The 24,060-nt window shown below is 34.5% G+C and overlaps 1 protein-coding gene across 4 annotated transcripts in view; it reads left to right on the top strand.

Annotated features, from left to right (window-relative positions):
* Positions 1-21,509, top strand: part of UCHL5 (ubiquitin C-terminal hydrolase L5) — a 41,483-nt gene extending 19,974 nt beyond the window's left edge. For 2 of the 4 annotated variants that reach the window (XM_053908984.1, XM_019465600.2), the window contains exons 4-11: positions 3,390-3,515; positions 3,607-3,668; positions 3,744-3,874; positions 4,683-4,746; positions 9,552-9,654; positions 10,771-10,881; positions 13,630-13,728; positions 19,161-21,509. In XM_053908984.1, the coding sequence (XP_053764959.1) occupies positions 3,390-3,515; positions 3,607-3,668; positions 3,744-3,874; positions 4,683-4,746; positions 9,552-9,654; positions 10,771-10,881; positions 13,630-13,728; positions 19,161-19,205 (741 nt within the window). In that variant the 3' untranslated portion in view covers positions 19,206-21,509. Of the gene's footprint in view, positions 1-3,389; positions 3,516-3,606; positions 3,669-3,743; positions 3,875-4,682; positions 4,747-9,551; positions 9,655-10,767; positions 10,882-13,629; positions 13,729-19,160 lie in introns of all 4 variants that reach the window. The other 2 variants (XM_053908983.1, XM_019465599.2) reach the window with 1 other exon arrangement.
* Positions 21,510-24,060: the final 2,551 nt, after the last annotated feature.

Genomic DNA, 24,060 nt, shown 5'->3' with positions numbered 1-24,060 from the left:
TTGTTTTTTTTTTTCCCTAAATTCTCCACAGGCAGGACATTTATTGTATCCTTTCTTTGTTTTGTCTTTTTTCTAGAGTCGTCTTCTCTTTAGGAAGTCACGGTTTTATTCTCAACCTTATTTTTCCTTGACTATAAATAAATATTGAAAATGTATTAATTTATTTTATAGCTATACGTCAGTGAAGCTTGATGGTAATTTATAATGCGCTATTTCAAGAGCATTTCTCTGAGCATCCACTATATGTTTTTGTAGCAACTCTGAAAAGAAGTTATTCTCTGGTCCAGGGGCTGCAGGTCACATGGCTGCAATGTCAGGGTGGCAGCGTGCATGTGTGACTCGGGTCATGTGTAACAAAAGGGCGTGGAAGAGCCTGGACAAACTAAAGAATATATGTTCTCTCAAAGGAATTCAAACCAAATTCTTCAGGTTCCAGGGGAGCCCTGCTTGTGACCTCTAACTCTAGCCTCCTTTTACTGTCAAATTCTACTACTCTGTTTGAAAACGTGTTACAAGCCAGAGCATATATTAGAATACCCAGGATAAAGATTTAAAAATTAAAGATTTAAGAAGTTGGGGACTAAATAATTTATGCTGCAATGAATTTTTTGTGACATGAACTAAAGTTAAAGTTCTCCCAAATAGATGTATATAAGGTAATTTTTATGGGAGTTTCATGAGGCAAAAAACCTCTCTAAACTGTCTTGTTCACTGTGCATGCCACACTTACCACAATGTCTGGGATACTATAGATATTTAGTAAATATTTGAGTGACTGGCATCTTTTTTAAGTTTTTTTTTTTTCTTTCCAAAATTTTGGCAATTCTGTACTATATGTAATATAACCACTTGGTGGCGCTAACCTCATTTTTAAACCCTGAAAGGTATTTTTATACTTCACACCACGATTACTATTCTTCATATACGCACGGAATGAGTTGTAATAAATCGTGGACAGTGTGAATCATTATTAACATCGAAGCAGAAATATCATTAACCACTGGGTTTTTTTACCTTTAAAAAAAAAACCTTGAGATTTGATTGATTATACAAAAAACCACACATTTAATGTATATAATTTGGTGAGTTTGGAAGGAGTTTTGTTTCTGATTCTTTAGAAAATGTTTCTAAAGTGATGGATTACAGATTTCAAGTCCTTCGGTCATAGTAGTAGTTGAGCCTGTCTGTTAGAGCCTCAGCATCTAGCACTGGGTACGTAGTATACCTTTAATGTGTGAATTTGAAAGAATGTGTGAATGAGTATAAATTTTAACTTCTTCTGACTTCACTTCTACCAACCCACTCCCAGATAATTTCACCCCACATAATTTTGGTCCAAGATAAGGGGGCACTGAGTCTTAACAAAGTTTTTAGTTAACCACCTTTATGAAATTTCTTTTAATCATTAAAATTTTTTATCCAAATTTATGAAAGAACTGTGATTCAGAACAAAATACATATTGAAATAAATCAGCAATATTAATTGGATTTTAGATTTCCTGTTACTTTTTTTCTTATTTGTCAATTATGGGATAGTTTTGAGTACAAGATATTATTAGAGAGGAATAACAGAAGCATGGTTGTATCATTATATTTGTTTGAGAATTGGATGTAAGAGAATGTTCCCTAGTGGAGAAAGCAGTCTTACTAAGGAGTTTTTCAAACATACAGGAGGAAAAAATTGAAGAATTGGTGGATTTCACAAGACCTCAAAAGCCTCTGGCAACATGAAAAGTAGAAGAGTATAAGAATTTAAAAGAGAAGATAATTGAAAGTTTTTCTTCTGAAATCAAGCAGGATGTAAATAGTTTATTAAATTGTAAAATCATAAGTGAATTAGCCTTTTGGAAAGACACTAATTCCAAAAGAGCATTTAATCATAGGGGCACCTGGGTGGCTCAGTCAGTTAAGCGTCCAACTATTGATTTTGGCTTAGGTCATGATCTCACTGTCATGAGACTGAGCCCCAAATCAGGCTCCGCAAAGAGTGTGGGGCTTACTTGGATTCTCTCTCTCTCCCTCTCTGCCTCCCCATCCCATTTGTGCTTGCTTGAGCATGCACGCACTCTGTCTCAAAATAAACATTAAAAAAAAGAAATAGTATTTAATGATAACATAGTAATAAGGTATAGAAATAGGACTAAGTTGTATTTTTAAAAATAATTTACCAAATTTAGTTCAACTTTATAGTTAATGTTGCTGTGGTATTCACAGTAATCGTCTAAGGTTCTTTCCAGCTCTATAATCTCAACACTGTAGGAGCTATAGGGAATATGGAAGAAGCCCTTGTCCATAGTGGGTTATAATCTGGTTAGAGAGACCACATATATGTACAGAGCCAGCCTAACATGATGGCTAAGTGTACAAATTCTAGAACCAGACTCTGCCTCTTGCTTAGCTCTGTACCCTTTGGGCAAGTTACTTAATTTCTTTGTACCTTAGCTTCCACAAATGTAAAATGAGAATATTACTCCTTCTGCATAGGTTGTTGAGAGAATTAAAAGAATTAATACATATGAAGTGCCTAAAAAGTACCTGGCACATAGTAAGGAGCTATCTGAATGTTTTTTCACTCTGATTAGAATGTAAGGTCCACTCATTTTTTTAAATAGTTAACAGCTAAATGACAGCACTGTAAAGACTATATATGACTGAGATGAAAAAATGCGTGGACAATGTATATCCTTTTTAGGAAATCAAAGAAGGGTAGAAATAGCAGTTGTTGGATAATTTCTCTAAAAGCCACATAGGTAAGTTGGAGCTTGTGCTGGGTACTGAAATATGGGTTAAATTTGGATAGGTAGAAATGAATGTAGGAAGACGTAAATAGGAGGGAAGACAAGTTCTGTTGGTTTCATCAGCTGAGTTTAGATCAGGAAAGATTGGCCTTGCTACCCTAACTGGATTGGTTTCTTGATGTTCTGAGTTTATTTGGTTTCCTAGAATTCTCAACTGCAGAATTGCAGTAAATTCCTAAAAAATATATTAGAATGGAATTAAACATGTTTATTTAAATTTTTTTTTTAAAAATGTTTATTTATTTTTGAAAGAGAGAAAGAGAGAAAGCAAGCACAGGCAGGGGAGGAGCAGAGAGAGAGGGAGACACAGAATCCGAAGCAGGCTCCAGGCTCTTGAGCTGTCAGCACAGAGCCTGACGTGGGGCTCTAACTCAAAAACTGTGAGATCATGATCTGAGCCAAAGTTGGATGCTCAACTGACTGAGCCACCCAGGTGCCCGAATTAGACATATTTATTATGCTTATGTTAAGACTATATGAAATAAATTTTGAAAACTATTAGCTTTATTCATATTTTGGAGGGCATTGTCATCATTTAAAAGCTGCTTTTTAAACCATAAATTTATAATATTTTGCTTTTATATTTTATAGGTTATTAACAATGCTTGTGCCACCCAAGCTATAGTCAGTGTGTTACTGAACTGTACCCATCAAGATGTCCATTTAGGAGAGACATTGTCAGAGTTTAAAGAATTTTCACAAAGTTTTGATGCAGCTGTGAGTATAATCATATTATTCCTAAAATGCTCCATTTTTGATAGTTTGTGATAATTCTTTTTTTAATAGGCTACTTTAAAAATTATTTTAGATGAAAGGTTTGGCACTGAGCAATTCAGATGTGATTCGACAAGTACACAACAGTTTTGCCAGGTAAAGAGACTTTTTGTTAAATAAACACTTTCTTTCATGCTTGTCTGTGTCTCACTATTTTTTTCTTCACTGTAGACAGCAAATGTTTGAATTTGATGCAAAGACGTCCGCAAAAGAAGAAGATGCTTTTCATTTTGTCAGTTATGTTCCTGTAAACGGAAGATTGTATGAATTAGATGGATTAAGAGAAGGACCGATTGATTTAGGTACTCTGGTTCCTGTTCCTGGTATTTCACTTTTGACAAGGAAAAAAGATTGGGTATTCTCCTTCATTTTAGCCACAGTACTGCTTAGATTTTGAAGGGGAAGGTAACTGTGAGGTAGTATAATGTCATCAGTCTTAAGTTTTTCATTACTTTATGAAGTTAAATAACACAGGAAGGACATGTTGCTCATCTCTACATTTTCTCTGTTGGCTTCTATCTGGTCACTCATTCTGTGTTCCTTAGACCCTATCAAATATAAAGGAAGTAAAAGGTCAAACAGAACAGTCAGTTTTGCTATAAAACTGGTAGCTATGCTAAAACTTAAGATGAAAAAGAGGATTAAAACAACTGGATAAAATTGGTTTTGCATTATGTGTGAATTTCAGTTTTTAATTTATAGTTATTATGGTTGGGAGTCAGGATTATTTTGCTACTAGTATGATGATGATTTTTCTTTGCTGTCAGTTTTATCACTAAAATGGAGGTAGTTATTCTTATTTCACGAAGTTGTGAATTTTAATAGGATAACTTCCTGATTCGTGACCTTTTTGAACAGTTGTTCAGCACTTACTAAGTGACACAATAATGTGGTAATGCAAATTATATTAATGCTTTTTACCCTTACCATTACTAAGAAAATAAGAATTGAAGCTTAACATAGTTAAGCTTATAAGGATAGTTAATCCTAAAAGGATTTTTACCATCCTGAATTTGCCAAAATTTTTATAAAAAGATCTTTTAGACTAACTTTTGAAATAATTTTAATATTGATTTTATTTGATTTAATTGCTTTCAAATTTCTTTCTAGGTGCATGCAATCAAGATGACTGGATCAGCGCAGTGAGGCCAGTCATAGAAAAAAGGATACAAAAGTAAATGCTCAGTTAATCTTACTAGCATAGTATTCTGGAATTTAAACTTATTTTTTCAACTTTTATTATTATTTTAACAATGCTTGTTGAACATCTACTTTGGATTGGATTAATGTGTTCAAGAAGAAATCTCTAAATTCTACATAGTAATATGTCATCTTTATAAAAGTTAGACATGCAGATCTCCATTTAGATATTTTGTATAGTTTTGTAGAGTTTTGTTTTTAGGCATCTATTTTTTTTATCAAATTAAAACTTTTATTTTGAGATAATTATATATTCATATTCAGTTATAACTATAATACAGAGAGATCCCATGCACCCTTAATCCTCAGTGGTAACATCTGGCAAAACTAGTCCAGTGTCAACAGCCAGAATATTGACATTGATATAGTCGAGGTATAGAATGATTTAATTACCACAAGGATTTCCTCTTTTAGAGCCACCGATGCTTCCCTCTGCTGCCACTCCTCCTGCCTCCTTAATCCCTAGTTTTATAATTTTTTGTCCGTTAAAGAATGTTGTATAATTGGAATCATACGATATATAAACTTTTTGGACTGGCTTCTTTCACTCAGCACAATTTTCTGGAGATTTATCCAGGTTGTTAAAAGTAGTTCAGTCTTTTCTCTTGATGGGTAATAGCTATGGTATGGATATACCTTTTTTTTTTTTTTTTTTGTCCATTTACCCATTGAAGGACATGTGGATTGCTTTCAGTTTTTGGCTATTATGAATAAAGCTGCAATAAACCTTTGTACAGATTTTTGTGTGAACAGAAGTTCATTTCTGTGGGATAAATGCCCAAGAGTGCCATTGCTGAGTTGTAAATGCATGTTTAATTTTTTTTTTTTTTTTTTTTAACGTTTATTTATTTTTGAGACAGAGAGACAGAGCATGAACAGGGGAGGGGCAGAGAGAGAGGGAGACACAGAATCTGAAACAGGCTCCAGGCTCTGACCTGTCAGCACAGAGCCCGACGCGGGGCTCGAACTCACCGACCGTGAGATCATGACCTGAGCCGAAGTCGGACGCCCAACCGACCAAGCCACCCAGGCGCCCCGCATGTTTAATTTTTTAAGAAACTGCCAAACTCTTTACCAGAGTGGCTGTACCATTTTACATTCCCACCAGCAATGTATGAGTGATCCAGTTTCTCCGCATCCTTACTAGCATTTGGTTTTGTCAAAACTTTTTATTTTAGCCATTCTAGTAGGTGGATAGTGATGTCTCATTGTGGCTTTGATCTGCATTTCTCTAATGACTAATGATGTTGAAAATCTTTCCATGACTTTTGCCTATTTTGTAATAGGATTGTGTGTGTGTGTGTTTTTTTTTTTTGACTGTTGAGCCTTGAGGTTCTTTACATACTCTGGATAGTACTAGTCCTTCATCAGACACATTGCCTCCAAATATTCTCTCCTGGTATGTAACCTGTCCCCTAATTCTCCCACACAGTCTGTCACAGAGCAAAAGCTCTTAATCTCAGTGAAGTCTAATTTATGAATCTTTTCTACTATGAATTGTATTTTTGTTGTCAAGTCTAAGAATTCTTTGTCTAGCCATAGATCCTAAAGATTTTCTCTTGGTCTTTTTTTCTAAAAAGTTTATATTTTAACAGTTTACATTTAAGCCTGTGATCTACTTTGAGTTAATTTTTGTATATGTTGTAAAGTAAGTCTAAGTTCATTTTGTTGCCTATGCATGTCCAGTTGCTCTAGCACCATTTGTTGAAAAGGCTGTCCTTCCTGTAGAAATTTGGGTAGAATTGTAAAAAACCAGTTTGAGTATATTTGTGTTGGGTATTTCTGGGTTCACTACTCTGTTCTGTTGACCTATTTGCTCTTTGCCAGTACTACACAGTCTTTTTTCACCTTTATTTTTAATTTTTTGAATGTTTATTTTGAGAGAGGCGGAGGGAGTGCAAGCATGAGTGGGGGAGGGGCAGAGTGGGGGGGTAGAGAGAGAATCCAGGCAGGCTCTGTGCAGAGCCTGTCTGACAGCACAGAGCCCAGCATGGGGCTTGATCCCACGAACTGTGAGATCATGACCCGAGCCAGAATTAAGAGTTGGATGCTTAACTGACTGAGCCACCTACATGCCCCTGTACTACACAGTGTTGATTACTCTAGCTATATTATAAGTCTCAAAATCAGATAAACTGACACCTACAACTTTATTCTTTTTCTTCAAAATTGTTTCAGCTTTTATAGTTCCTCTGTCTTCTCATATAAATTTTAGTATAATCTTGTTCATATCTATAAAAATTCTTGCTGGGATTTGGTTAGGAATTGTGTCAAACATTTATATCCATTTGGGGAGAATTGGCGTCTTTTCTATGATGAGTCTTCCAGTTTATGAACATGGTATGTCTCTCTATTAACTTTGATCTTCTCTAACTCATTTCATCAGCATTTTGTAGTTTTCAGCATACAAATCCTGTACATGTTTTGTCAGATTTACAGCCAAGCATTTCTTAGTCTTTTGAGTGATTACAAATAATAGGATTTCTTTGATCATTGTTAATATGTAGAAACACAGTTGATTATTTTCTTTCTTTTTCTTGTATCCTTTGACCTTGCTGATCTTACCCACCAGCTTTAGAAGGTTTTTTTATGAGTTCCTTGGCATTTTCTACACAGATAATCATGCCATATGCAAATAAGGGCAGTTATGGATTTGTCTACTTTTAAAAAAAATTTTAAAAATGTTTATTTGAGAGAAAGAGAGAGAGAGAGCGTGCGCATATACACAAGCTGGGGAGGGACAGAGAGAGAGAGAGGAAATTCGAAGCTCAGTGCAGAGACTGACATGGGGCTCGATCTCATAGCTGTGAGATCATGACCTGAGCCAAAATCAAGAGTCAGATCTTAACTGACTGAGCCATCCAGGTGCCCCAAGGATTTTATCAGCTTTATCAGTTTTATCAGCTTTCCTTTACATATTTTGCAGGTCTGTTGTTTGGAGTTACAAACATTTGTTGCCATTTCTTCTTGGTGGATTGATCTTTTTATCATTACATAATGTGCCTTTTTAGTGATTTTCTTTGTTTTGAAATTTACTTTATCTCATAGTAATATAGCCAGTCTTGCTTTTTTATTTTTGATTAGTGTTTTCAGTCAAGTTGAGATTTTCATCATTTTTAATATGACAAATGATTATAGATTGAAACCTGGACATTTGGGGTTTTATATAAGTGTCTGGACTCTGTATAATAAAACTTGTTGTTAAGCTGGTTTATATGGGCACTGCTCTGGCAGGGTATATCAGGGATGCTACCTCATTACTGCAGGTGGGAGTAGAAATTCAGGTTCCTCACTGTCCCTCCATTGATACCTAAGGTGGGAGGGTTTCCTTGTTATGCTAGGCAGGGATGGGAGTTCTGGCCCCTAAAAGAGTATCTGCTGATACCACCCTGGCTGGGTTTGCCTTGTTACTGCTTGCTATGTGGCTTCACTGTCGCTAAAGTGGGGGAGGCTTCTTCACCACGGTATGGTAGTGACTTCCCACTTGGCTTCCCATTTGGTCTCCTCTGGACACTGCACATAGGTGTCATTACACCCACAGGGATGAAAGTCCCATCTCCCTGCTCAGCCTTTGCTGTAGATAGGGTTGGGGCCACAGTTTTTCCACTGTGCTTAGCTCTGATAGAGTGGTTATTGTCTAAAGGTTTTCTGTCTCATGAATTGCCCCTTTCCGATTTGGATAAGAAAGAGCAGACTTTTTTTGGTACTTCTTTTTGGTCTGTGCCTGTTGGCATTTCTTGGTTGCTGGCTTCTTCTCCAAGTCTAGGATATACGAAGGCAAATGAGATAACTCAAGGAGTGTACCACTGTGTCATTTTTGGGTCCTGGTTCCCTAGCTTGCCTGCCTTCTCTCCACCTTTCAGAATTTTCATTTTTCCTTGCCTTTAAAAAAAAAAAAAAAAAAAAATATATATATATATGTATATATACGTATATATATGTATATATATGTATACATATATACATGTATATATTATGTCTAGTATTTTAGTTTGTTATTTTCTTAGTGGGAGGAATAGGGAAATGGAAGTTCCATAGCAGTTTTATAAACAACATTTGTACGTAGTTCAAAGCACTATAGGTTATATTGGGCTATGTGCTTTCCAGTGGATAGAATTTTGTATGAGAAAATGTTAGAGGTGAATAATGTAAAGACAGGCTTACATTTTCTATAAACATCTTGAATAAGCACCATTCATGTAATATTGGCAGTAATTTTTCTACTGTCAATCCCTATCATCAACAAGCTTATATCATTGTGATACTCTGGTATCAGAGTAGCGAAAATAGCATTCGGAAGTTTTACAACAGGATATAATCACATTAATAAAATACATAAATATTTCACAACTTATTTATAATGAAATATAAAGTATAAAGTGAAATTTAAAAATATATTAATTAAAAATAGCAACTATATAATGATTTAGAAAAAAGTGTAAGTTAGGAATGTGGTTAATTACCATAAAAATGCCAGTATAATTAATCTAACAAATGTGAGGTCTTAGTTTAGTTATTTTTTTCTGAGGTCAGAACATTTAAAAGTTTGTGATTAAATTTAGCTAGGTGTTTTTTGTTGTTGGTTTTTTGTTTTTTGTTTTTTTTACTGCAGTTGTACCCTTTCATATATGAAAGCCTTTTTTAAATGTCTATTTTCATTGTTAGCCGTTGATAGATTTGTGTTTATCCTAGAGAGCCATAGGGTAATCACAATAGATTATTTTAATTGTAATAGTGTTACAATTCTTTATTACATTATAAACTTTAACTTTTTTGTAGGTACAGTGAAGGTGAAATTCGATTTAACTTAATGGCCATTGTGTCTGACAGAAAAATGATATATGAACAGAAGATAGCAGAGTTACAAAGACAACTTGCTGAGGTTTGTGGCCATGTTTAAAATTTTTTTTTTTTTTTGTTAAGCATTTATTTATTTTTGAGGGAGAGACAGAGCATGAGTGGGGGAGGGGCAGAGAGAGGGGGAGACAGAATCTGAAGCAGACTCCAGGCTCTGAGCTGTCAGCACAGAGGCTGATGCGGGGCTTGAACCCACGAACCATGAGATCATGACCTAAGCCGAAGTTGGAGGCTTAACAACTGAGCCACCCAGGCACCCCTTTTGGCCATGTTTTTAAGTGCAAAGTTCTAGTTTAGTTATTTTAGGGAAAGTATTCTTTATCTTTCTTTCTTGCTCTACTTCCTTTGTTCTCTCTCTCTCTCTCTCTCTCTCTCTTTCCCTCCCTCCCTACCTCCTTCTCTTTCCTCATTCCTTCCTTCCTGATTTAATCAAGTGTCCCGAGTGGTGATTAAGAGAATACACTATGGAGTCAGGTTGCCTAGATTCAGCTCCTGGCTTTGTCACTTAATGGATGCATGAATTGGAATATTTCTTTGTGCTTCAGTTTCTTAAGGTCAAATGAAAATAGTATTTACCTTATAAGGCTGTTGTGAGGATTAAATGAGATGATATATGTAAGCCACTTAAAACAAATATTAAATGGATATAAGTATTAGCAATTAACTAATTTCATTATATAATTAAGCAAGTTAGAATATATTTCTCAAAGAATTACTTGGGTACATTTAGATACATGTAATCTTTACTAGCCTATATGATTGATTATCTTTCTGTAGTAAATATGATTGGAGAAGATAATTAGTAATAGTACCTTTTTTACATTCTTTGATCCCATATTCTTAAGAACATATTTAAGCATATTTATTTTATAGCTGAGCAAAAGATTATAGCAACACAGCATATTGCAGTATAGATTGTTTTTAGTTAAAAATGCATATGTGTTATTGTAGAACATAGAAATATGGATGGTACTACTTAGGGCTTTTGTCCTTTAATATTGCAGTTAGTAGGCTGGAATTCTGTCACCAATATTAAGAGTAAAATTTGGAAATAATTGTACTATGTATATAATTTTAAAATATTTTGGACTCAAGCCTCAATCATTAGGGTATGGTGTTTCTTTTTCTTTACCCTAAGGAGGAACCCATGGATACAGATCAGGGTAATAATATGTTAAGTGCTATTCAGTCAGAGGTTGCCAAAAATCAGATGCTTATTGAAGAAGAAGTACAGAAACTAAAAAGATATAAGGTATGTTTTCCTTTTATTTGTTCCTTTATTGTTTTAATATAGAGTAGTATATTTTAACATGAAAGTATATTGAATACTTGATTGTTTTCCCCCATCAATTACTAGTTTTCAGAATAATTAGTTGATTCCGTGGCACCCCACAAAGGTAACTAGTGAGATTTCTTTCTTTTTAATTTTTTTTTTGAAGTGTTGTTATGAACAGATTTTTTAACTGATTTGATGCTTCAGTTCACTGCAGTTATGGATGATCAGATTATTTCATCTTTGGCCATTAGGATCAACTTCAGGCCGTCTCCTAAGTTCTTTTGATGGGATTCTCGTCATCTCTGATAGTTTCCTTGCTTTCTAGCATGACTAGATGTTTCAGAATCACCTTGTAGATCTCCTGCTTCAGACTTGGATTAGCCATTTTTTCAAGAAGCTCTGTGTCCTATTGTTGGGAAATGGTATTTAGAAACCACTCTTTGGGTACACAGTGATACCAATTGGTCATTATGTCTAGGCCTTTTCAGAGCTAAGAAATACATTTTTGTTTGCTGCTTGTTTTAGTTTGAAGAGAAAATATAATGTGAATTCAGTATTTAAATTTAGAATTAAAGGACTTGGGGTGCCTGGTTTGCCCAGCTGGTAGAGCATGGGACTCTTGATCTCAGGGTCATGAGTTCAAGACCCATGTTGCATGTGGAGCCTACTTAAAAAAAAAGAAAGAATTAAATGGCTTTATACTTGAAATTAACTATTTGCATCTTCTCTCTCTCTCTTTTTTAAATGCTTATTTTGAGAGAGAGAAAGAGAGAGAGAGAGAGAGAGAGAGAGAAAGCATGTGACTACATACATGAGTAAGGGAGGGGCAGAGAGAGAATCCCAAGCAGGCTCCGTGCTATCAGCGCAGAGCCCTATGTGGGGCTCCATCCCGTGAATCCTGAGATCATGACCTGAGCCGAAATCAAGACTCGGGTGCTCAACTGACTGAGCCACCCAGGCACCTCACATTTCTTCTCTTAAGCTGAAAATCTTGATTCCTAACAATATTAACGTAATTACTTATTTGCTTTATGCTGTATATATATATAGTATATTCATGTATAAGCAAATAATTATTTGCCTTATGCTATATATATATAACATGTGCATATATTTATAAGTATATATAAGTGTATATATATAAAGGTACAGAAACAGCAATAGTAGTAAGTAGCATTAATAACAACTGAAAAGTTTTTTCTTAGGATATATCCCATTTTGGATATATAATTAAATTACTGTGTTTTTAAAGTTATTTCAGAAAATTTTCTCTTGGTGTGATTCTATCACCAATTTGGTACACAGTTGGGTTCATTTGTTTTATTTTCCTTTTTAGTTTTTTAGGCTGTTAAAATTTTTTTGATTTAATTTTAATTATGGCAAACATTTATGTAATTGAAAGGCAAATATAAAGCAATGTGATCTTTAATAATGTCATTCTCCTTCATTTGCAATCTGATAAGCTTTTTTCAGAGACAGTAAAAAGTATGAAGGGAGCTCTGAATTTTGCATGAGTTTGGAAATGATAGTTATATTATTTCTCATGTGTATCATAGTAGGAAAAGCATTGGTTTTCATTTGAATCTCACTTTGAAGGCAAGGATTGTCTTTTTTAAAATTTTTAATTGATCATCACAGTGTTAGCATAGTGCTTTGCATCATATTTAACAGTCTACAAATAACTGTTAAATAAAATAAATGAACCTGGAACTAGTAAGATTTCTTTAGTTGGAAGTAGGGCCTGGCTCGAGTATTCCAGGCAGGAAAAAGGTGGGCCAAGTTCATAGAGACAGGGAGGTAAGGAATAAAAGCTTGAATGTTTATCTTCCATTTTATGTGGTACACAAAATAACTACCCACCACTTATGCATTCTTATGCAGGGTTATTCCATAATTAACCAAGTTTTAATATTAGCCTAAAGTAAAACACACACTTGGTTTTCAGAATCTCTACCTGCTACACTGTTGGAGAATGCTTTGTTCCAAAAGGTAAAATGATTCTCCTACTGATATAAAATGAGCATATGTTAAGATTTTATTAAATTCATTATTTAATTTGAGGAACCCGTAAGATGTCACAGCTAGTTCAAGTGAGAAGTCAAGAAGCTCAAGTTTATCTGAAGGAATATTGAAATGAATTTACTAAAGATGGAAACTTTTCTCTACGGGAGAAGGGAAATAAATTGCTAGACAGAATATTTAATAGCTTAATGGCAGTGAAAAACTCGAATTGGGTAACTTGGGAGAGGTGTCCTAGACAATGCATAGTTTTCCTTTGAAGTACAGGTCTTTCCCTATAGTCCACCCTATTTTGATTAAAAGTAATTCAGAGAAAAATTATTCTTGATCACAGAATAAAGCTGCTTTCATTAGGCTTTCCTGATTATTTGCATAGTTATAGTAGCAAATCGCAAGTTAATTTACCACGTGGGCGTTAAGTTTGCTTTCATAAGTTAAGTTTTCATAAATAATTTTAGACTTTTAAAAGCCTCAGCTATTTGCTAAGCCAAGGGTGGGAAACCATAACCCAAGAAACTCCTCGTATTTTTTATTGTATTAGTCTTTATTCTCAGTGGGGATATAATCTCATTATTTCTAATATTTTTTGTCATGAGAATGGAAGATTTTTTTCCCATTTCTATTGAGTAGGATGCAAAAATTACAATATTAGGAACTTAGTAAAAATGTAAAGTTAGTGTGTTTTGATATTTGTTTTACTTTCAGATCGAAAATATCAGAAGGAAGCATAATTATCTGCCTTTCATTATGGAATTATTAAAGACTTTAGCAGAACACCAGCAGTTAATACCACTAGTAGAAAAGGTAAGTTACTGGTGAATACTTATTAGATTTAGATTCCCCCAAAACAGTGTTGTGTTGTTTGTTTGTTTGTTTGTTTGTTTTTTTTGGCTTGAGTAGAGGTGAAATTTGTTGAAGCATTTTTATTTTATTTTTTTGGCTTTCTCCTATTGTTTTATATTCTAGCTAAGCATTAATTCAACCTGATATTGTAAAATAAAAATAAGGAATTGCCCTACTGCTTTAGCCTTCCAGAATCCTTAGTGTTACGAACTCAGAATGTACCTAATATATTAGAATAAAATTTAAAACATTTCCTTTCTTTAAGCTGAAAGCAACATTTTAAAAAATATATATATTTTTTAATGTTTATTTATTTTTGAGAGAGAAAGACAGCATGTGAGCAGGCGAGGGACAGAGAGAGAGGGAGACACAGAATCTGAAGCAGGCTCCAGGCTCTGAGCTTGTCAGCAGAGCCTGACTCAGGGCTTGAACTCATGAACTGCAGGGTCATGACCTGAGCTGAAGTTGGACGCTTAACTGACTGAGCCACCCAGGTGCCTCTGAAAGCAAATTTTTAATGTTAATAATTGAGATAATAGATTCTTTGTTCTTTAGTTTAAGAAAAATTTGAATTATCGATGAATTTAAAACTGGAATGGACATTGAAGGGGGAAAAAATAACCATAGCCTAGACTAAGAAATGGGTTTTTTGTATTCATTCCTAAGCTAGTATTCTTTCCGCTGAAGAAAAACTAACAAAGGTTTGTGAAAAATTCTGATTTCTAAGATTTTTATCTTCAGAACAAGGCACTTAAATATTTATTGAATAAATGCAATGCAATTAAATTGTTTTTAAGTTTATACTGTAAATCAGTGTTTCTAAAAGTGACCATCACTGGATACTCTTTAAAATACATGTTACCTGGCCCCTCCCCAGATATTCTGATATAGGGGAAGAAATCTTTAATTAGAGTTACCCCAAGTGACTCTAATGCAGCTTGTTTGTGTACCACGTTTTGAGAAACACTTTGAGAAGACAGTACTAGGCAAATAACATTTTGGATCATTAACTTAAGAGCAGAGCACATGGTAGGTATGTGTTTCTTATTAATTTTAAAGTATGAAGCAAAGAGGGGCGCCTGAGTGGCTCAAGTGGGTTGAACGTCCAACTTCGGCTCAGGTCATGATCTCACGGTTTGTGAGTTCGAGCCGCGCATCAGGCTCTGTGCTGACAGCTCAGAGCCTGGAGCCTGTTTCAGATTCTGTGTCTCCTTCTCTCTGCCCCTTCCCCGCTCATGCTGTATCTCTCTCTGTCTCTCAAAAATGAATAAACGTTAAAAAAAAAAAAATTGAAGTATGAAGCAAAGATACATTTCAACCCAGCTTTTTTATATCATCATAAATTTTAAATTTTAAATGATACGAAGTGAAAGTTATGGTTTTTGTGTATACCTTATTACCCAGATCCTGAAACGTGTGCTTCTGCTTTTAGCACTAAGTACACAAATTATTGCAGAAAACTGCTAAGTCTTCCCCTTTTTAAAAAAATGTTTATTGGGGTGCCTGGGTGGCTCGGTCGGTGAAGCGTCCGACTTCGGCTCAGATCATGATCTCACGGTCCGTGGGTTCGAGCCCCGCGTCGGGCTCTGTGCTGACCGCTCAGAGCCTGGAGCCTGTTTCGGATTCTGTGTCTCCCTCTCTCTCTGCCCCTCCTCTGTTCATGCTATGTCTCTCTCTGTCTCAAAAATAAATAAACGTTAAAAAATAAAAATTAAAAAAAAAAGTTTATTTATTTATTTTGAGAGAGAGAGAGGGAGAGGGAATCCCAAGCAGGCTCTGCACTGTCAGCACAGAGCCCATTTCGGGGCTCAATCTCAGGAACCGTGAGTTCATGATCTGAGCCAAAACCAAGAGTCGGATACTTAATCGACTGAGCCACCACCCAGGGCACCCTCAATCTTCTCTTTTCCATATAGGTTTTCTATTCATGTATCCCAGGGTATTAAAGCTATAAAAGTGTAAGATGGGAAACTGATTTTTAGATTTTCAGATTAACAATTAGGATTCTGTGAGTCTCTGAAGTACCTCCATAGTGTGTTCTTTGCATGCAACACTATGAAATATTTCACTATTAAAAATATTAAAATATTAATATGTAGGCTGTTATGTTAAACATGTTACATCAGATTCTAAATATACATAAATGTTATTAAAGGCCAGACAAATGTTTATTAGGGAAATTTAATATGTATGTATTTTGCTTCAAAACTGATCTGTGAATAAACTTTTTGGTGCAAATTAGGAAAACGACCATTCTTGTTTGATTTTAATGACCGTATATCCCCAGAGTTTTTTGAAAGCGTAGTTGGAACAGCTTTTCAGCTTTTCCATTGGAACTGTAATTTCTGAGTTGACGTTAGTTTGGACACAGGGTGGCAGCATGAGCGTCTGGTGTTGGTGGAACACCAGCTCAGTGTGTTCTTGTGTTTGCATCTGTTTTTTTGAGGGGGTAGTTATTGATCTTCTACCTCTTGCCTCTTTCTTCCAACTGTTTTTTGATTAATAATATTGCATAAGCAATATTGAGGTTACATTTATTCTTCGTGTATATGCAATATCTGTTATCCCCTAAGGGATTCCCCTAAAGGAATATATCCTTTAAGGAGTATCCCCTAAAGGAATTCAGATGCATTACTTGATAAAAATTTTTGAAATTTTAAAATCATTCATCATTTATCTAGTTGCAGCTTTATTCCTGGACCTCTCTTAAAGTCTAGAGATGTCTTCCCTCTTAAGCAATTCATGATATAGTTGGGGCAAGGAATAAACAACTATAGTATCGTGTTGAATAGAATTGTTCTGATAGGTGCCAGAATAAATTCATGCTGAAGATCAGGGGGGAGCACAGCGGGGCTCCTAAATAGCTATGCCCCTTGAAGTTTCACATCCACAAAATTTTAAATCTGTAGTTAGAATCAAATGCTTATTGTCTACCAATAAGTCCGCTTCCTTAAGCACAAATATATTTTGTTCATCTTATTTTGAAAAAAGGAGTTATTGTATCATATTGAATATCACTTTCTGCTAATGTTACAAATGAAAGAATAAAGATGAGATTTTATAATTATATACAAGGGCTTTAATAGTGATAAATGCTTAATGGTAATACTTCTAAGAAAAATTACATGTAGAATTCAGAAATGGATAAGTTGAAGTTAACTAAGAAATTAGTAAGTTGAAATGCTCCTCCCCTCCCCCCCCCCCCCCAAACCCCCATGCCAAGGGAAAGTAGAATAAAGGAACAAAGCATAAAAGGGGTAGAAGGAACCAAACAGGAAAGATGAGACTACTCTCGGCAGTGATGCTGAATGCCAAACCTGTCCAGGATCAGATCTCAGAGTAACTGAGACAGTTGCTTATAGCCTGTGATGGCATGAAAGTGTTTGGGTTTGGAAATCTTTTTGTTTTACAGAATAATAAAGAAAAGATCAAGACTTTGTTCCAAGGGCATATGGCTATAATGAATTAGGTTAAGATCTTGGCTTATAAGCACTTTTGTTACATAAGGCTTCTACTCTTATCTGAGGCGTTGAATATACATTACATAAACACTGCTCAGGATGTAACCTAAAAATACATAGTTATAAAACTTACTTAACTTCTTCTTAATTTTATCTGAATTATATATTTTAATAATTATATGGACACGCTCTGCATTATGTCTTTGCTCATTTAATTATGTTATAAAGTTTATGTCATAAAGTATAAATTTATTTTTGTTAATCCAACTAAACATTCTATATATTCAGGGGTCAATAAGGAAAAAATATGTATTTTAATTTCAAATTATATCTGAAGTTGAATTGTATTTTCATTATTTGGAAACAATTTCTATTGTAAAAATTGTATACATATCAAATTACAAGTTATGCTTGTTAACTAAAAATGTTCATGCAAGCAGTTTTATTTTACATTTTATTTATTTTTGAGAGAGCACAAGTCGGGGAGAGGCAGAGAGAGAGGGAGACATAGAATCTGAAGCAGGGTCCAGGCTCTGAGCTGTCAGCACAGAGCCTGATGTGGAGCTTGAACTCAGAAACCGTGAGATCATGACCTGACCTGAAGTCGGACACTTAACTGACAGAGCCACCCAGGCACCCCAGCAGTTTTATTTTATATGATACACATAACATATTTCCTCTTAATATTCTAAGTCATAGCACTCTATTTTATCATAATAAAATACACTATTTGTATAATAATTATACTACCTAATGCATTATAATTTTTTTAAATGCTTATTTATTTTTGAGAGAGAGAGAGAGAGAGAAACAGTGTGAGTGGGGGAGGGGTAGAGAGAGAGGGAGACACAGAATTTGAAGCAGGCTCCAGACTCTGAGCTGTCAGCACAGAGCCCCGTTGTGGGGCTCAAACTCATAAACTGTGTGAGATCATGACCTGAACCCAAGTCGGACACTTAACCTATTGAGCCACAAGGGCACCCCTACCTAATGAATTATAAAAAAGATTGTAATTGTCCTAATTACCCTATTTTTTAATCTAAGGACTTTTTTTCTTAGTTGTATAATAGCAAAACTCTATTTGTTCCTTTCTGATTCAAGTGGCATAGTGGAAAGAATATTATATTCTAGTACTCTGAATTATTCTCAAAGTATCATTTGAGGACCAGCAGAATTGGTATCATATGAGAATTTGTTAGAAACTTAGAACCTCAGTTATTTTTTTGAATCAGTTTGTATTATAATAGGGACCCCAGGTTATTGGTATGTACATTGAAAAGCACTGCTGTAGAACAGGTGTCTTTGACCTCTCGAGGTTTTATTTTCTTCTAGCTGTGTGACTTAGGTCAAGTTTGTTATCTGTAAGCTCTGTCTTCTTCATCTGCTGAAAATAAAATAGAATTACTGGGTTCAAGCTATCTAATTGTTATGAGGATAAATGAAATAAAGTGTGAGAGCATTTTTTGGGTTGTATAAATAAAGTTTATCAATACTACAGATACATAATCCTTTAGTGAGATGTTAAACTCATTTGTTCGAATATGCAGAAACTAATGTAAGATTTTTCTTTTACTCAATTTGAATGAGAAATGGACACATATGTAAATATATTGTTTTGAAATATTTATGAATGAGTATGATTTTATGGAATTAGTAATTATGTATTTTTAGATCATTATAATAATACATTTTAACTTCAGATAGGAAAGAACTACAAACCAAACATGATCCTTTTTTACTGAGGGTAAAGCATAACTATAATTTGTCCGCAGTAGTTTGTTGTAAGTCTCGAGTTATGAAAGATAATGCTCTAGAAATCTTAAAAACGATGCGTTTCAATCTTTTTAACTTAAGGATACCCTCTTACACAAATTTTAATGTGACCTAAAATGGACTTGTAAGATTTTATAGAATACAATCTTTAACTTCTAGGCAAAAGAAAAACAGAATGCAAAGAAAGCGCAGGAAACCAAATGAAGAAGATGCTTTGGGATGTGTCCACATTTCTGCTTCTGCACTTATTTTCATGGAAACCATTAAGTATAAAGAACTTTGAGCAACATCCCAATTGACTCAGTGCACGTTTGGCGTAGTACCAGTCTGTCTTGTCTTTAATGCATGGATTCCTTCCCTACCTGCATCATGTGCATGTGGTGCATATTAAATAAAAGTGATGTTGAGAGTGCTTGCCCAAATCCCATTATTTGACATTGGATCTGAGAACTTCTGTTGGTTCTCTGGATGTATACTATCACAATGAACCTAGAAATTGCACAAATGATATTCTCTACCTGTAATTGTTAAAATTAATCTTAGTTCAGTTACAAGCTTAAAATTTATGAATGTCAGATCTTGATTAAACTGGATCTCTTGTTTTCTCTTCATCATGAAAAGAAAATTGGTATATGTCTTTGATATCTAAACATTTTGAGGATTTTAAAGCTGAATTTTATCTTGAGAAAGTATGGTTTTAATGCAGACCATTTGAAAAAGACAAAAGTATAGTTTTTAGTGATTTTCATTGCTGCCAGTAGAAAAAGTAATAAACGTCCAAATTATTTTAGCAGACTTTCTTTAAGTGTTTGGGGTTATTTATTTATGTATTATAGAATTATTTTAGGAAGGTGTGAGTATTCTTCAAAACAGAATTTCAGATTAAGAACAAATGATAAATTTTCAAGACTTTCGGTGTTGCTCTCAGTTTGGCAACATTTTTCAAACTGCTAAGCTGTATGTATCTATAAGAAAATCAGAGGTTTGACAATTCAGGCTATCTGCTTTTTAAAAAAATATGATGTCATGGTGGAGGATCCTTCTATGGCAATTTGAATGAAATTGGTGTAGCCAATAGTTTCCAAGAACCATGTATAGTTAGCTGACAATGGATTTTTTTAAAATTGCTTTTGGAATTTGCTTTGTTTTTGATTCTATGAAATAATTGTATTCTTGCTCCTAATCTTTTCCAAGTTAAACTTTAAAGGAGATTTTATAAAACTTCTTTTTATAAAGGCAATTATCTACTTTTTTTTTTTCTAGATACGTTTCTGAAATTGATACATGACTTTTTAACATTTTATTATGGAAAAGTTTAAGCATATGTAGGGGGACTGTGTATTCATCTTCTAGCTTCAAACACATGAGTTTTTTAAGGATTGTTTTAAAACTTAACTACATTGTGGTATTATTAAAAAACTAATGTGAGAAAATCTGGTGGGAAATTGAGTAGAAAAGTTAATGGATATTTTTCATACATAATTTCAGTTGAAGGTAATAAAGAAGAATTTGTAGTTTCTCATTTGTTTGTGGGTAAATGTATTTTGCTCTGGATACAATAGTAATTATGGAGTGTTTTCAAAACCATGATACAATTTTAGAAAATGATTTCATAAGGATTATTTTAGGCTCATCTTGAGATCATTCAATTATTTCAACTTAATTTATATATCCTGGTTTTTTTGTATTTAAGATATTTTAAGTAATCTCTACACCCAATGTGGGGCTTGAACTCATAACCCCAAGATCAAAAGTCGCATGCTCTCCTGACTGAGCCAGCCAGGTGCCCGTATATATCCTGTTTTATAGAGGCCCAAATTTTGTAAAGCAATACAAGGAATATTGTAGTCCGTAGTATCCATTAATCAAGACAGTGTGATTCTAGCATAAGGATTAACAGTTAAATCAGTGGAATACAAGAGAGAGCCTATAAACAAATCCACATTTATATGGTTACTTGATTTTTGACAAAGGTAGCAAAGCAATCTGACAGACAAGGAAAGTCTTTTCAATAGATGAGGCCAAAACAGCTAAACATCCATATGTGGAAAAAAATGAACCAAGACGCCCCTCCCCCATTCTTCACAAAAATGAATTTGAGATGGATCATAGGCCTTCATGTACTAGTTAAAATACAAAGGTTTTTAGGGGGAAACATGGGTGAATATATCTTTGTGACTTGAGGATAGCCATAGGTTTCTTAGGTCACAGAAAACAATAACCATAAAAGATCCAAAATCAGTGTTTATAGGAATTAAAAACTTGTCATTGAAAGATGCTTTTAACAAGAGTGACTAGTATCAAATGATATTTAAAAATAGCTTTATAAAACTGTGTTAATAGGTATAAGGATATTTTCTTATTAATCTAATTCTAATAAAATTCTTTGATAGGAATTTCCATAGCTTAAGAACGATTTATTTTATCTGCTTCTTTGATGACTGTAAATGCTTTGTGATCTGATCCTTCATGGTAATGTCTGCCAGTGAATAAAGAAATATGACTTGCCTTTGTCTGGGTCTTAAGTCATGAAGCTGGTGAGTAGAGAAAATGGACAAATAAAGAGCAATCCAGAAATATATAAATGTTACTTAATGTGGAAAAATTTTTTTTAAAAAGTATTTAAAGTCTTCTTTGTTCATTTCACTTTTGCCCTTTCTTTTCTAAAATCTCATTTAATGCTTCAGTAGGTGAAAGCATTTCCATTCTGTTGTGCGCCTTTTAAAATGGCTAGCCAACTGTAAGCAATATACTTTTGCTATTATAAACAAAGAAAGCTTGCCAACAGCTGCGGTACTGGGTAGTCAGTCTCACCTCATATGTTTAGTTCCCAAGATAGCTGCCCTTTTTCTAGCAGAGAGCAGTCAGCTTGACTGTGCCACTAGAATAGACAAATATTTGTTCTGAGATCATGAACCATTGGGACTTGCTCCCCTCTTTAGACCATGAGCCATACTTCAGTGTGTATATGGTGTTACGTGCAGATTAATAACTTTAGTTAACCTAGTTGCCTAAAACATTTCAAGATGCGTTCAGAAATTACTCCGTTTTTTTCCTTCTCTAGAAGATTTTGTGCCTTTTGAGGAAAAACAATGGCTTTTAAGGTTTTTCCTTTAAAAAAAATTAAAGAAAGATAAGCAAAAATACAATTTAAATCACCCATAGTTCTACCATCAGGGATGCCTACATTGGCATTTTAGTGTGATCCTTTTTCCCCATATGTGTGCATGTTTTTGTGTGTTAGTCTTGCATGTCCTCCCCGTATTCCAAAATAGATTGATGTCATATGAATTATTTTTATTTTTTTAACTTAAATTTTAGCCAACATGCCAGTACAATATGTGTTTCAGGAGTAGAGTTCAGTATAAATTATTTTTAGAGCACATGATATGCAGTTTATCATTTTTGTATCACAACTTACTTGCAGGAAACAGGCCACTCCAGCTATTTGAAGAGGAATGGGGAGTATACTGGGAATTTTGAAACTACTTAGTTTCTTATAAAGTCATTGGAAGGTATGGAGGAACAGGCTCGAGTTTGGGTCTCCAGAAAGGACTCCTAGCAAAACATCTATTCCTCGCCCCTATCGGGGGAACTGCTGCATCCGCAGCAGTCCAGGGGGTTCACGATTGGAGTCGCTGATGATAGGACGTGCTGTGGGAGCTGTGGTCCGGCAATGAGGAATGTGGTGCAGCTGTGTGTTGTCACCGAGTGACTAGACACTGGAACTGGAGAAAAAGTCAACCTCTCCACGGCTAAGGATGCCACTCAGAATAGATAAAGCACCAGGTCGGATGGCCTCTGCCTTACTTTTAACTTTCTGCAAGGGAATCTAGGAAATTAGTTTTTAGCTCTCCAGTCTCTGCAGAGTAGGAAGGCATTCGAGGAGGAGGCTGGTAAATCCACTAAAACACACATATTACATTCTTATACAGTAACAGTTTTTCTTTTTACTGAAGTGAGATGTTTATTTTGGAGAAATGAGAAAATGTTAAGAAGAAAAAAATGGTGAAAATCAAGTCTAATCCTGTTACCCAGAGATAATCAGCACTATTACACTCACATGTGTGATAATAGATACTTTATTTTTATGAAAGCGGAATTACAATTAAATATTTCGTTGCGTACTTTTCTCCCCACAAACCTTTCATGTTGAAAAGTAATGCTTGTATTACATCTTTTTAAAATAGCTGCTTAGTATTCCATTATGTAGGTATGCTATATTTAACAGGCTTGCAGTAGTGTGGGATAAAGCATAGAAATAAAATGGGCAAACTGGATAGTTTGACTTTGGGGGTAGGAATTTGTTTTTTAAACTGATATGAATTCCTAGATCAGTCAAACATGCAGGTTCTTCAGTTTGTTCTTTTCCTTAGCTCGTGGGTAATTAGCCTAAATCCAGTGGCTGATAGGTGACGGATTCACCACTTCTAGCATACTAGTACTTCTTTTTATTTTTGACTTGATTATATTAATGTCTTGAGAACTTTCTTTGATAATGTATTCAACATATATCTGAGTTGTTCTAGATGCTGAAAATGTATTGGCGAACAAGATCAAGCCCCTGCCCTTGTGGTGAGACAGGTAATAGGCAAGCCTACTACTACAGGTAGTAGTAAGAACTATAAAAAAAAAAACAAAAAAAAACAAAAAAAAAACCTGTAAAAACTAAAAAACTATAAAAAAAAGACCAAAAAAACCCCCCAAAACTGTAAATAAAGCAGCTTAAAAGAATGGAGGGAGCTGAGGTTTAATGGGATGGCCATGGAAAATGCCTTTGAAGAGATGACATTTAAACAGAGATCTAAATGAAGAGCATTTTCTCTGTAGTACTGACTCAGCACTATGAAAGAGGATTTCATACAACCAACATGCAATAATTTTGAATATTAATTTTTAATAATGCGTGATAGTTAACTGGTTTATGAAAGTTGATTTGTGATGGTTGATTTGATTTTCAATATGAAAATAGGTTGAATACAAATTGCATATAGAAAAGGCTAGGACCACTGGCCTATGTGCTTTTTTAGGCTATCCAGATATTCCCCATAATAAACTT

Source organism: Panthera pardus, unplaced genomic scaffold, assembly GCF_024362965.1.
Source record: "Panthera pardus isolate Hobbes unplaced genomic scaffold, ASM2436296v1 HiC_scaffold_21, whole genome shotgun sequence".
NCBI classification, from domain to species: Eukaryota; Metazoa; Chordata; class Mammalia; order Carnivora; family Felidae; genus Panthera; species Panthera pardus.
This window is presented reverse-complemented; position numbering and strand designations above follow the sequence as displayed.